The 15352-nt window shown below is 51.7% G+C and overlaps 2 protein-coding genes across 2 annotated transcripts; both read right to left on the bottom strand.

Moving 5' to 3' along the window:
- Positions 1 to 5785: 5785 nt before the first annotated feature.
- On the bottom strand, positions 5786 to 6619 carry PG985_005506 (uncharacterized protein; the record flags this gene model as incomplete). The annotated part of the gene is made up of 1 exon (XM_066825275.1): positions 5786 to 6619. One exon carries the CDS (start codon positions 6617 to 6619, stop codon positions 5786 to 5788), a length of 834 nt encoding a protein of 277 aa, XP_066688435.1.
- A 6403-nt stretch (positions 6620 to 13022) lies between these two features.
- Positions 13023 to 13316, bottom strand: PG985_005507 (uncharacterized protein; the record flags this gene model as incomplete). Its single annotated transcript, XM_066825276.1, has 1 exon — positions 13023 to 13316. The coding sequence occupies one exon, from the start codon at positions 13314 to 13316 to the stop codon at positions 13023 to 13025; it is 294 nt and encodes a 97-aa protein (XP_066688436.1).
- Between the last annotated feature and the right edge of the window lie 2036 nt (positions 13317 to 15352).

Consider the following 15352-nt stretch of genomic DNA (forward strand, 5'->3'; position numbering starts at 1 on the left):
AGATTCAATGGGTAGAAAGACCCATGTGTGATTTTGCAATTCTCTTGAAACCCGGCCTGTTCGTGCCCCCGGAGAAGGGCTTTCTCTGTTGTAGTACCAAGTAACGCCGCTCGATTCATTTAGAGATGATAAATAACCACTCCATGAGCTTATAGCCTAGCTACATATGTAGTTGGCACGCCAGAACTGTGCTCTGGAACCAACTGCTGTATAGCCCTCTGTCGTTATTCATGTCCTAATTTTACAGCATGGCACCAAGCGAAATATTCCAGGCTTAGCATTTGAGATCCGTCGAATGACGTTTTTGCAGGTCGCTTCCAGCCCAACCCGGCGTCTCCTACCAACAAAGTGGCATGATTGAAGGATGAGACTTTGTACATCCACGTCAGGTCCCCTTTACTGCCCGGCGTCAGCGAATGGGCCTTAAAGTTTAGAAGCGTGGAGCTCTCTGATTAGTCCATTGATTGTATTTTCATGCATATGCATGTAGGTTCGACCTCTTCACCAGCCTTCTAGACGATGTATCATTTGTAGGACAATAACAATCAACATCGCTCCTCCTCGCAAGTGCCTCTGAACAGCTCAAGGGAGGGGGTGATTGTCTTTAATAAGCGCTGGCTTGATGGACATGAGATTGCCGAGGCCCATAGGTACTATTTTCACGTTTTATAAGAGCCATGCCATATTTCAAGCACTCCCTTCTTGAGCAGTTTCCCCTCAGCTACTATATTCTTCGGAGTCCTCCACGCTGCCTCCTCAAACACATCTCCTCAAATGCTCTTTTTCGGTTCCATATCCTGGAAACAAGCTGCAAGATAATTCGATAAACCACTTAAATCGAAATCCAATACCATGGCTCAAGAACCTACGGAAGTCATTAGACAGCCGCCGGCGGACTGTTTCCAAAGCCCTGCTTACATAACTCTTCCACCACCACCATACAATTCCACAAGCGGCATGCATCATATTTCGGCCCCCAAACACAATTACCCGCCGTCGCAGAAGGCTACAGAAACCCAGCCTCCAACAAAGAAGGCCCATAAAGCCTCCAAGATCAGAGCTACATGCTTCAAAAGAGCTAGGACTGCCGCAACATATGCACTCTTGTGGATTCCCGCGTTCATTTTCTTTATATTGTACTGCTTCACTTGGTCAGTAGCTGAGATCTTTACTTGTGGCCAAGGCTGCGAGATCATGGGGTCGCTGGAAATTACTATTTCGAATGGCCTGGAATCTTTACGTCGGAAGTGCGTAGCATTCTGGACTGGACGGAACTGAATACGATTGCTTCCTAAAGATCGCTTTCCTCAGATAACCTTAAATGTAGACTAAACATCTTTTGGTCACCTCAAAAACAGAAATTCAAGCGCATGTAGCTCCGCTCGCCTGTGTTTACTAGGGGCAGGCACAAATATACAAGCACAAGAACCAAGATACTACAGTTGCGAATGGTCCTCATTGGCGAAATAATAAATAGACAAACAGGGTGACACGGCTTGCTTTGAGACGCCTACCCAGACGTTTTTGTTGCTAGTTCAGTCCTTACGACATACCCAACGTTCGAGGGCAGCCGAAATGCATCTAGCCTACTCGTATATAGTCCCGTAGTAGCTCGGGGTCACTGTACGCCGAATCCCCCGTACTGCTGTTCTGGTTCGTACTTTCCCGTACCTCTGGGTAAAGCACACTCGTTTTGCATCGTTTCTTGATGATGCTACCGAAAGCTACTCTGATATTCCAGACTTCGTACCTCGAGGCCCAGTCTCCAGAAGTGACCAGCACAATACAGTACAGTACCCGACCTGCCATTTATGGGTTGATCATCTTGCGAAGCTACTGGTTCTCGATTAGGAACTGCTTCTTGGCAGCCGGTCTAACCATGGTGCGTCAAATCCCACGCCGGCGTACTTATGGTCCCGTACAGGCGTACCGTAGATGACCTGCCGTATCACAGTACGTACTGAAGAAACGGCTCTCGTAACGTCTGTACCGCTTACCGGCCGCCTTTGGCATGCTGGTTGCCAGCGGACGTCTGAAAACGGACCTGGCCATAGCTAGAGTACCGAATGCTTCTAGTGCTGGTGGTGGTAGAAGTGCGCTTCCGCGGTCGCCATGGTGACGCTCGTCAAACTCTTTACTACGGCTTCCTTGAGAGTACGGCATGTACACACACACACACAATTTATTGACGCCCGGGCGGCTAAGCCGAAAGGGCAACTATCGCTAGTCTATTGTACATTCCTGAGTCGTTCCCTTGTCACCCAAAGCCCTTACAAACTCCAGTTTCGGCTCATGTCGCTCCTTTTCCGTCAGTACTTTCCTAGATGGGGTCCCGTGTGTTAGTAGCGTTCCCTAGCAAGCCAGCTTGAAGGCCTTTCTTCAAGTGTTCAGCATCCTATCCTCGGCAGCTGAAGCGGCGCCTGCTGTGTGAGGCACGGGGTGGTGGTCAGTATTATGTTAGTGAGGTGACTGGTTCTGGTTTGCGTCCAGTCGGCCTGTCGCTATAGCAAATCGTATGGTGGCTTGAACGGCCTCCATATCAGGAGACCAGAACCTGTCGTCCGACGGTGACTTGCCGCCTAGATAAAAGGATAAGTTGCTCCTGTGGGTTTCTGTGCACTGCAGCATCTCTGTTCGGTATACTGTCCATCTGCTGCATCGGAAGAGGAAGTGATCCACCGTCTCTCTCGCTTGTCCGCAGTCGCACTGGTCTGTTGTTGCTGCTTCGATCCGATAGAGATATGCGTTCAGTCGGGCCATTCCCGTCCGGAGCTGGGCCAGGACGCTAGCTTCTTTCCACGAGAGGCGGTCGTATAGATCGCGTGTGTGTTTTCCTGGCAGGGCTGCGTCCACTCTTTTAGAGTACCTTCCAACATCTTCTGGCAGGCCTGCATCGGTTTTCCGCTTGGCTCGCGCGGTACTGAGTATCGTCGACTTGGCCCCCGGTGTCTCCGTGTTTGGTGCCCGTCCTAGCTGTGTTGACGTCTTTGTTTCCCTCTTCGCATGGCTTATAAGTTCGTCTTCCTCACTTGTTGGTAGCCAGGTTACCGTTATACGGTTTCCCTCCCTCTTTAGGTCTCTAATAGCTTCATAGGCACGGCAGATGTGTTGCTGTCCAGACTGCTGGCGTGGTTTCTTTAGGGTGAATACCGCTGCTCTGTTCCTTGTAAGGAGCACAATCTCCCGGTAGCGGAGCTTTGGTAACGAGTATAGTATGTCTGCCATCGCGGCCAGCTCTCCCGTGTATGGATTCTGCTCGTCTCTTGTGCCGAGAGTAACAGCGCGGGTCTCAAGCATCGGGCTCGCTCTCGTAGACGTCCTGATTTCTACGGCTCCTCCATATCCTACGAGACCGTTCCTTGCTGAGCTGCTCACGGCGATGCGTGCCGTCCAGTCCGGGGCTGTGCTCGGCATCCCCTCTGGCTCGTCTGTTACCGTCGGTACCCGGCTCACCCATGGTGCCAGCGCGTACGGTTGAATGGTTTCGAGCTTCTCCATGGGTATGTCCTTTAATATGTCTGCCACTTGGTAGAATGGCGACCGGTGGTATCTCCTGAATTTCCGTATCCGCGCTGTGCTGCTGCGAAGGGGGTTTGTCGGGGGAAGGGTGTGAATGTCCGCCCACATCTTGATCGCCCTTCTCCAGAACCGATCCTGCGTCGTAGCAATGTGTGCCTCTGCTTCTGCCACGCTTGTCGCCACCGTCATAAATGTGCCGACGATCGCCTGTGCTCCTATTTTCTGGATTCGGTTGACCGGTGCCGCTGCTTTATACCTGCACTCGTGCATCCACACGTTCGACGCGTAGTCCACTGTCGGCGCCACCGTCGCCGTGAAGAGCTGTCGGGCCGTGGCAGGGGAGAGACCCTTGAGTCGTCTCAGCTCCAGGACGGCCTCCAGCCCCTTAGCAGCGGCTCGTGCGATGTGTTCCCTATACTTAAGCTTGGTGTCCATAACAACCCCAAGGATCTTGACGTGCTCTTTGGGCAGTGCATCCCGTCCTCTAATGGTGAAGGGTGTCGAATCGCTCTTGTACGGCTTACGGGCAAAGTGAATGATGGCTGTCTTGTCCGCTTCGAACGTCGCACCGCTCCTTCTTTCCCACGCGAGGGCGTCGTTGATAATGGCTTCTATCCCTTCGCGATTGCTTTCCGCCGTCGGGCCTGTGACCCAAGCTGTAAAGTCGTCGACAAAGGCGATCGCGCCCCCGTAGCAGTCGATTCGCCGCTGTACCAGATCCGCGTTGAAGAAGAGGAACAGGATCGGAGACAAGGGAGACCCTTGGGGTAAGCCGGCCTGTGGTAGGCTACGGCTTTCGGACGTGTGCCCGTTCACCAGAATCGTCGCCGTACGACCTGAGCAGAAAGCGCGGATCCAACGAAGCAACTGGTCTGGTATCCCTCGGGCTTTCATCCTTTGGAGAAGCCTGACGTCGAACACCCCGTTGTACGCCCCTTTGACGTCGAAGCTCACGAGGCTAAGAACTTTACGGCCTCGCCACGCAGCGTAAACCTTCCCGAGCGTGGATAGGAGCGAGATCGGCCTCCAGGCTTTCGCTATCGTGTAGTCTTCTTTGCCCGGCTTTCTGAGAGGAATAATCTTCGCGTGGCGCCATTGGGTTGGTAGCTCTCCTTCCCCGAGCGACGTACGGAACAGCGTTAACACCCGTTGCTTGACCACCGGCCACACTTCCTTCCAGACCACCACCGGCAGGCCGTCCTCCCCGGGTGCTTTCCAGGATTTAGCTGCGAACAGCTGACGCTCTATCTACTCCATCGTGATCGCGCGCATCTCGATGGGCGCCCTCTGCGGGCGGTCCCCTTCGTCAGCAATCTCGTCCGGGAGCGGAGGAAAGAACTTAGTAAGCAGCTCCTCCGCTTGTTCCGCATGGTTAGAAGTACTCGTCCCGTCCGCGCGAACGATCTGGGGGACTTTCCCGAATGCTGTGTCGTCGCCCTCTTTTAGGTACTTCGCCGCCTTCCAGATATTGTTGTTGTCTGCGAGGAAGTCGTTCCAATGCTTCTTCTTTTGCTGTCGGATGGCGTCGTGGTACTGCTTTGCCGCACCCTTAGCCGTCGCTTCTAGGTCCCGTCTGATGCAGCTTGCCCTTCTTTCGGTCCGAGCTCGATTCCTCCAGTATGTATAAATGCACCGGAGTTGTGTTAGGTCCGTCGTCCACCATCGTTTCGCGTACGGCGATGGCTTGGCTTTAGGAGTCAGTGCGTTCACCGCTTCCAAAACGACGTCCATCAGCCGGTCCGTCTGTTCTTGGACCGTACCGCCCGTAGGCGTCGTAACCAATGCTGCTGCGATCCGGGCGTTGATATCCTTCCACGGGGCGTTCTTGAAGAGAGGTCGCTCTTGGCCTCCTGGCGCCTCTGAAGAGTTTCTTCACTTCATGACAGTGTTCCGATATTTGACCAAGCATTCTATCGGCCACATCACCACCGCCCAATAAGCACGTGGGAAGAAATACGGATGGATTTTCGTATTGCAGCACATCAGAAGAGTCACATACTGAGAAGACATATACCGTACCTTCTTTGACATGGTATCTGACAAGGGACGCACACAGCATGTAGCATAGCGTCGGAAACGGGATCAGGGCTATCAAACTGGAGGAAATACCCTCTCACGCCATGTTCTTGTATCTAGCTAGCTTCATTGATAATGAGTTTGAAGTAGATGTATCTGTATCAGCACTCCCATTCGCTGTCAATTGCAGTATTTGCCTTTAGTGGCGATCTTGAACCTCAGCTGAGGATCCTCTCGGTAAGTACGTTTCCTATGTTAGTATCCGAAGGGCCGTCTGATAAGTCTCTTCCAACAAAAGAGCCAGGACGGTCCCGTAATCGACAGCATTGATACTCCATACGCTCTTCGCTCCTGCTAATCTTTGAGACAATAAACTAATCACATCCTCTTTGCCCATACGACTGCCCAGCGCTTCTTGTACAACGAGACTGAAACCACAACCAACATGCTGCTCGAGCAGTAAGTCCAAATGCAAGGTCGTCCCTCCCACTACAGATACCACCGGGGCGAATCGATTCTTGAGACCCTGCATAAGATATATGTAGAGCAGATCCACTGCCCGGGTACATAGCGGCCATTGCGTCAGTGCCGCCTGCCATCTCGCCACATCATTTCCAGAGAAGTCTCCATCTCCAAATGTGGCAAGCACGGAGCCTTTGGGCAGAGCGCTGGCTGCGTGGCATGCAGAATTGCTGAAGCAAGCGGGTAGGAAGATCGACATTGGAATCTCGAAGGAGGTGCCGAATCTTTGAAATATGCGTCTCGTTGGTACCCATTGTTCGCCAAGGTATATCCAATGCTCTCTACTCTGCTGCATCCCGTGACAATTGAATATCACGCATGGTGCCTCCATCGTAGCAGTCTTCCTCTTGAACACATCCCATGACTTGTAGATATCACTCTCTTGCAGAGGACTACATCCATCCCCAACTTGCTCTACTACATTTCCTTTGGGAGCATTGTTTTGAATTGCATCGAAAAACTTTTTGGCTTCTTCGATACCGTAAGCCGTTTTTCCTGGGCAGAAGATAAGAAAGTAGGCATTGGCAGGCTTGTTGACAAAGTGACTGGTGGCGAAATCCATTCTGCGATTGATATTAAGATCCAGAATAGGATGCAATTGGCGCCAGGGAAGGAGTGGTCAGAGATCGGTGAGGGGAAATTTGCTGACAATAAACAGAGACGGGTCAAGCTATATATATACTGTACTAGGGGCCGAACGTGTAGCTCGGCTAGTCTCGATACGAAACAGCCAAATACAGCCCGTGAAGCGCCACGTTGTAGGTACAACATTACAGGACAGCAATCAATTATGCACAAATAACATGATGTACAGCCACTGTTGGCACAGCCGCATACCATCTTGGTACTTATATATATAGGTAAGCGCTCTAAATACATTCTTCCGACGCTGACAGGTACCTATGCCTCACTAGGGTGCACTTTGCAGGAAGCCCCACAGTACATTAGGCTAATTTTTCTCACATATCTATCGCGGACGCTGAACCTGGATTCTACTGTACCGTTGGGTGCAGTAGCAATGGCGCACTAGCGCGACTAGCGCGGAGCTGATTCGCAACCCCGCGCCATTAGGGCCAACACCCAATCTTCTTGCTACGCGAGAACTTCTCTTCAAGACACCGAAGAGAAACTATGTAGGCCTGAAATCTGTTGGAAGCCTTTTCGCCAACATGGGTCCTGGAACCGGATCAGCAGCACCCCTGGCAAGGTTTGCCCAGCTCGAGCTCATCATTTCATCAACATTTCACACCCGCAAGCCGGCAGCTCGCTATATCTACCGTTCCGCGAGACGCTATTATGGCACCATGGCCACGCAGAAAGATGCTCCAAGAGGGTCCAGCACGTTGCCGAACCGTTTTGGCTAGCTAGGCCTCCGTCATGGCTCACACCAAGAGGCAGAAAGACAAGGTTCGCAAGAGCGGCTTGTCACTGCAGAACAAGACACAAGACCTCGGGCGGTACTGCGATGTCTTCAGCGCGCTTGCGTACTGGAACCCGACGCACGAGCGGATGGAGACGGCGATGCACGTCCCACGCGGGCAGCGTGTGCCGGACCTCAACAGGATTGTCCGTCCCCATGTCCCGTTACCGTTCCGTCGAGTGTATCCAGCTCTGTTACTAACAACCGCAGTTTCGACGATCAGCCGCGTGCCATGCGAGACAGAGCCACGGCCGAGCGACGCGATCGAGCGGCCAAGTCGAAGCCATCCATTTCGAGGCCCAGGCCGACGCCAACGACGACGCGAATACCATTACTGGTATAGGCAGCGACGCAGATGCCGAGTACGAAACCGATACCGGGTATGTTGCAGCAGTTCCCGCTGCCGCGGCGGAGCCTCTGTCTGCCTACGACGTCATCCCCGACGAGGATGGTGGGACTGTCATTCCCAACAGTCCCATGAGACAGAAGGGTCCGAGGCAGCTGCCTTCGCCGCGAAGGCCGTCCCACCGTCCTATTCTTCGTGTGGGCGCACGACAACATGGCATGGACGGTACGACTATGGACTTGGGGATCCTGTTGCATCGTGCTCGATGTATGTACACATCTCCATTTCCTGTGCTGGGCTGACAGTCATAGTCATCATTTGTCTTACAGACACCTTTCAGCGACCAATCCATTCCCAGAAGCTACATCGATCTGATTCCCAGCCAGTTCCAGAAGATGCAAGCCGAAGGCTCCAGACACTTGGTAAGAGTATTTAAACGTTGTATTCAAAGATACCTGCTCATATTAGCGCAGGCTACATATCCACCAAGCCCAAAGACCCCGACATCAATGACCCTCCCTCAAGAGGAATCAAAATAGTCCTTAGACTTAGTCCATTAGCACAATTACCTCTACTTCATGTTTCTCCTGCGTCGTTCATGTGGTCGTGAAGTACGTTTCGGATGCTTCTTCGAACTACTTATATTAGCAGCAGCCCAGTTTGTTTCGTTACTGTTTCTCACACGTAGTTCACCACCATCACAACGCTCATGAGGATAAGACCGATCTTTAGAGGGCCTTTCATTTTTAACCGTTCTTGTTAGTTGTTTTGAACGTGTCAACCGTAGATCTGACCATCTGGCTATTTATAACAGATTCAATGTCATGTTTCGCGATATAGCTACCCGTCGCTCGATTTCTGGATTCCGGATCCCGAATCCTTGCGTAAGCGGAGCTCTCATAAGTAGCTCTTGTCGAACTACGGATAGAAGCGTGTCACCCATGCCAAAATGAATGAATTTCTGATAGGCATAGGCCAGATCCAGATCGCAAATCTCTCGGTCGATCTATGCCGTGATAAGGACGAAAATGCGATTAACAAACTACAGTCGGTTTTCCAACGCCACTGTGAACCAGAGATAGATATCAATCATATCGATGTCAAGTTGTGGCCGAGTGAACTAGACGAAGTCCTGGCTTCTTCTGCTATTCCGTTGGAAGACCTAGCGCGGACTCGCCCGCCTTTCCGACAGATCCGATCATCTCGAAAGATTGAATGCATTCATGGAAGGCAGCGTCTCGAGGCGGCTATGAGAACGTCTGGACCAGAGACTTGGTGGACGGCGAGGTTATATTGTATTCCCGAGGGCACCGATCCCCTTCTCCTTCTCCGGCCGCATGCTGAACGATACCACTTCGAGACATGTCGTCCGGATGGATATACATATTGGAAGATACGCCAATATCAGATTCAAGGCGATACGGGATCGGAGAACGAGTGGACCGGCAGGCTGTCGCTACACAAGCAGAAGGCTTTGAAACGCCTGCTAGACATCCCGGAGCTTGTCGTACAACTAGATCGTTTGACCAAGCGCTTCCCCGGCCTCAGAGGTGGGTTGGAGCTTGGAAACATAGAGAAGCATTTAGCTTCGCGCGGCAGAGAGGCGATGGAACGGTACTTAAAACGGACCTTCAAAGTTTGGGAGAAGATAACGCTGGAAGAAGAAGACATCGGGTTGGCCACGGACACACAAACAGTTGAACACGTTCAACTGCTCGCTCCTTCTGCAAGCCGAAAAGACCGGGAACTTATCAGGAAGTTAATGCGTTCACGCGTTCTATATCCTCTGATTCACGATATAGACCGTCGTAAGAGGATCGAGTCCGCCATTCTTGACCTTGGTGTAATAATTCCTAGCATCAAAACATTTCACGAAAACATGAAATACTTCAGCATTGGCTCAGAAATACTTAAATCGACGATGCTAACAAAGCTTAAAAGGGGACAGTCGCTTTACGAGGCGATGCACCAAATCTGGCGTTGTCCCAACAAGTGCTATATCGAGTTCAAGGAGGAAGACTTTCGCGAGGTTCCGTTCAATCCAGATTTTAGCTGGTCCTATCAAGAGGTCTTTATCTCCGCAATGCGATACTCCCCCTGGCTCTCTGACCATCCGCCTCGCCGAGAGAAAGGAAGCAGTACTAGTCTCGCAGGGTCGAAAGACTACTATCTACTAAAGCTGCTACGAAGATCTCGTATGCTGGGCTTCACGTCGAAAAAGATCAATTCTGAGATCTTTAGACTTGTCTCCTTGCAGAGCCAGCCAGAAGACCAAAGGATCGAGAGTTCAGATCAGAATGAGGAACAGATGAGCAGGCGATGTGGCCGCCCCTTCATGGAATCTTCAAAACATATGGTTAACCACTTATTCATTCCCCAGCTCCTAGATTCCAGCAATACGGACCATCTCACGACTCTTTTCGTACAGCGAGATATCCTCTGCGCGTTTTTGGGCGAATTACCCAACTACACCAGTTCAGCTAGGTCACCGACCACAACAGGCTTGACGGTCAGGCGACCAATACTCCGTGCTGGTCAGAATCACCAAGCGATTAGCAGCGGCCGCTGCGATTCACAGCCACCAATGGAGTCCATTTCTCTTTCAGGAAGCGATGGGCCGATAGACACTGAAACCGAGGACGCACGTTCGTACTTCCGCCCGCAACCAGAGGGGGGGCCAAATGTACGAACGAGAAGCACTGGTTACCATGGGCCGCAGGACTCCGAAATTGAGGAAGATACGCGTTCATACTTCAGTCCCCAGCTGAGGGAAGGGCCGCTTGTACGAACGAGCAGCCCTAGGTCCTATTTGGGTCCTCTCCTCCAGAGATGGCCTCTAGGCGATGAGACGAGGTCCAACTCGCAGGTGAACATCGAGGGAAACTCGCTGATTATGGCCGCTGGAATGTCTGCAAAACAAAATCGCAATCAAGACTCGTCGATCAGTGACGCATCTATAAGCCAGGCTTCGAGAACTAGTTTCAATACGTATATATCTTCTTCGGCTGTCTCTGCAGTAACTTCGCCGTCGAGACCTTCGCTGACTTACCCAGATCACGTACCCGACTATACGACACGATCAATCTCTCCGTTAAGCAGAGAAACCCGGAGCACTCGAAGGACGTTCATTGAACCAAGTTACAATAATTAGGGTGGGATTAAATTAGACCATATTATATTACAAATTGTGTACATCTAGTATTTCAAGCTTGTCCCTCCTTCTCCGCCATGATCTTGATTCTCTGTGATCGCCGTGGTCCTTCTGTAGCGACGGCCTTATGTCGGCGTTGGGCTCGATGACTGCCTTGAGTGCAGACTTCCTCGTAGAGACTGTAGGGTGACGGCTCCTTTTTCCAAGGCTCAGAGTCATCATCTTGCTTAGTGACGTGTGCGTCCAGTGCATCCTCGCCATGTCGTGGAGAGAGTGAGAGCAGTCCATCAACAAAAGCCTCGGGAGCTTCAATAGGCTTCCTCTCTTGAATAACGCCGTAACTATCGTCTGAGAGCAGGAGGATGATGCGGTAATGCTCCCTGGACGAGACGTAGAACTCGACAGGTATTTCTCGGAATGTAGTCTCGGCCCCCATGTACGGGTGCGTGGCGAAGATCATACGCCATCGTGTGTCGTTGATGGGTTCCACGACACCAGTACCATTCACCGGCGTGCTTCCCGCTGGGTGCCACTGAAAGACGTTCCCCTCTATGTCTGTCGATGCCTCGAAAGGACGGACCGCAGCGTCGGCGCAATGAAGAACCACAGTCATGCCATGGACGGGTACGTCTTCATCGCGGATGACCTGGCAAATAATGGACATGATAACAATCTGCCTTGTGCTTGATAAAGGGTGTACAGTAGCTTGGATGCGCAGACTCGTCAATCATTTGGTCTTGACCATGATACTTATAGGGTAAGGGTTGGTATGGAGAAGCGCGCGCTTATGTGTTCTCTTCAATTCCTCACTATAAACTCGTTACCCCATGCTCACACGGGCGAGTCGTTGTCAAAACTACTTCTGTAATATACACGAATCTGCTCTTCTGGTCTAGCCGAAATGACATCTTTATACCGTTCGAATTCGCGTATGATAGCGTTTGCGATGTCACCCACCAGCGCATCGCGTTTTTCCAGGCCGGCTTTGTACTGCCCGGCCTTCTCACTGACGTCCTTCCTGGTCTCTGTTTCATCGGCGAGCCTATACTGCAGGGATCTCAGCTGACGAACAAGCTCCTGGTTCCGGAGCCTAAGCTGCTCATTTTCCTCTTCGAGTAAAGAAATGTATGTATCGGGACTGTAAGTTTTATCCGAGTCCGTCGCATCGGCTGCTTGCTCAGCTGCCGGCTTGCCTGGGGTAAGGGGAAGAGCCTTTTCGTGTCTGGACGTCATGTTGGCAGAATGCTCCACCTCTACGAGCAAAGGACCCCCGTTATATGACTGACCCAAGCGGGTCACATACCGGGTTCCGTAGACTAGGATCTCGTTGTTGGAAACCAGTTTTGAAGAACCCCCAAGCACTATGCACACACCCTTGACAAACCCTGCGGAGTGTATTAGCTAGCACGGTCTATGCACATGTTTGCTTGGAGGGCTGTTTTGTGGCGTCGCCGCGAAGAACGATGTAACCCACACCACACCACGTGATGAACAATTACTGCAAGTCTGCATTGCGCTAGACGAACCATCCACTAGGGATCGATCCAATTGTTTGCTATCTTACATTTACGAGGTACGCTAGGGGCCCCAATCTTGTTAACGTGCTTGGTGGGTGCCATCTTTCAGCCGTGAATGTCGCTGATTCCGTTTCGAGCGGCTATTGGCAGGAGTATCATTCGTCACGGTGCGTTGGCTAGATCGGGATGCCAACCGTCTTACAGCTGCCCTTACATTGTTCGTAGAGCGATAAGGCGAAGTACGGGTGGAATCGGTCGCGCGTAGAGTGGGAGAGTATCGAGGTGGGGCTCTGCTTATGCGACCGGTACGTGTGGCAGCAGGCACCTGATTGTTTGTAGGTTCTGCTGCATTCTTCTGTGGGGGCTCCTGCACGTCTTCAATTGACTCGTCGTTCGATGTTGGCAAAGGATTGGACGGATGCTGCGAACTGAGGCGGTCGGCGCTCCCGCCGAACTTGTGTGCGTTAGCTTCATTTATGTTCTAGAACAAGACGGAAGCTGTGAAAGGAAGAAGGGTGCGCTCGAGATTAATTAACCTACCATATCCCGCCAAGAGCGCTGCAGATTTGTCTGTTCGGAATCGCACTCCTCGCTGACTTGCACAAGTTCTGCTCGCTGAGTCTTGCGCTTGTCGACGAGGATGCGCTGCCTTTGGGCAATGCTAGCCCCCTCTTCCTCAAGCGCTTCCTCCGCTTTCGCAAGCGCTTCCAGTTCCTTTGTAAGGTCATTCTTCTTCTTTTGCTTGGACTCGAGTGTGCGCTTTCGTCTGTAGAGTTCCCACAAAGCGGCGCTTTGAGGCAATTCATCACATTCGCGGTCGGACATTTTCTGTCGAATAGTGGTTCGGTGTTATCTGCAAAATTGGGTCCTGCACTGCTCGCTCGGTCGCATCACGATCGTGGGGTGGCTGAAAGGCTTCCGTTTGGTTACAACCAAAACGCGAGCGTAGAGACAAATCTCTAGATGCGTGATCTTGCGTGAAAATTGAAAGGAATGGACGAAGCAGACATGTGCACTGGATCCAGCAGGTTTTGTAGTAGATATTTTGTTTGATGTGCACTGGACGTAGCGTACCCAGACTGTCGGGTGTAATACAATTGATTCGTGATGTCTTCCTTGCCTTATGGCCACAACTAGCTACAATCCTTGCCAGCTTCAGCACGTCAGAAATCCTTTGCAAAGCGTCCGAGAAACGGCACAGATTGTACTACGTAGCCCGTACCAGATGCCATTCTTCGATGCACGATTTACTATAACTCTGTTTCCCCGTTACGTTGTCTGCGGCATCGTTGACAGTAGGCACAGCTCTGGTGGAGCCGTGGCCTGAGGAGTTGCTGGGAACATGCGCACAGCTTCATCCCTCTGTCAGTCTCCTATACTGTACACAAACCGATCCAACATAAGGGCCGCTTTCATAGTCACACTGAGGTGAATAGTGTTTTGCGTAGTTTCCACCAAGCGGCGTTCGTTGCACATGATTTTCGAGGTCATAGCCGGCAAATTGGGGATGCAGTCAGACCGCATTAGCTTCGCATTAGGGATGCATCATGTGGTCTTATGCGCGCGTCAATTCGAATGCAGTGGTTGGTCTCTAACTCAACGGGACTGCGGGGATGAACCTACTGTGGCTAGTCTTGTATTCATTCCCCTGAGTTGAGGTTCATTACGGCTGCAGTCTACTACTGCCTGCACCCGGTTTCCCATTTCCTGATCTTTCCGTCAGTTCAGTCCTCCTTTCCCAGCAATGCGATCATTACTGCCAGTTCTAGCTGGCAGCTGCCGACATGCTTCCAGAACCATATTGGCGAGATGGATTTCGGGTCTAGCTTCTCTTCGGTGTGTCTTGCCGAGGGTAAGTCCTTGCGCGGCTGAGGTTGGGAAGCTGTTCAAATGGCGCGCGGAGGCGCAAACCAGCTCTACACTCATGACGTTGCTTTTCTGGGACCTGGCCCGCTAGTCGCACTAGTAGCTACTCTTCCAACGCTGCATCCAACAAACAGTTAGCGCCAACCAACTAAGACCGGAAATAGCCCGTGAAACTCTTCGAGCTGATGCAGCAAAAAGAGTAAAGTACAGTACGTATCACAGTGGATGGTTCTGTCCCATTGCGAATGCGTCGAGAACAGTCCAGTTGTAGACTCGGTCGGGCGAAGCAGAACAGTGGGTTCAGTCTTCCCGTCGCTTTTTCTGAACACGATTCCGTGGGAATTGGAAAGACTCGAAAGTGCCTCTTGGGAGCAGCAAGTACGCCACGGCCAAGGAGACGACAGGACCGGCGCCCGGTTGTGTCCCGGTTCGCTCCAAGTTTGCTGATGTTCGCTGGTTTTGCTCTTTTGGACCGGCAGCGCCATCAGCAGCTCCACGTCCTGAGGCCTACATCTGCCCTACTGCAGCCTAACCATTTTACACTCTTGTACGTCCGAAAGGGTACACACAGCACAGCATGGATCCAAATGTAGAGCTTGGTAAGATAGCTTGGCACCGGCAACGAAGGGGCACTTCTTGATCGAAAGTCTAGTGTCGCAAGATGAACTGCATAGAAGTCAACCGTCAGTACTGCACCGTCTCTTTGTGACGACTGTACCCTGAGGTACAAGCCAATAGGACCGGAAGTAGCTTCCGATAGCGTGGCCAGAAATAGATGCAAATAGCTGAGCTGTTGTCGTCTTACCATACTGGTCGGTACGAACCAGAAGAGCAGCATTGAAGATTTAGGGTGTAATAAGCGCACGCTACTATTGGAGTACCTGAGAACCACCAGATGCGTTTGGGCTGCCTGTGGTGAACGGGATCCGATTAGCCCGCACCATAGAGTCATAGAAGCGCTCCAGCAGCGTACTAGGGACTACATAAGCATGAGA

The sequence above is a fragment of the Apiospora marii genome (assembly GCF_038362585.1).
Source record: "Apiospora marii strain CBS 49790 chromosome Unknown utg000003l_segment0_segment0, whole genome shotgun sequence".
Classification (NCBI taxonomy): Eukaryota; Fungi; Ascomycota; class Sordariomycetes; order Amphisphaeriales; family Apiosporaceae; genus Apiospora; species Apiospora marii.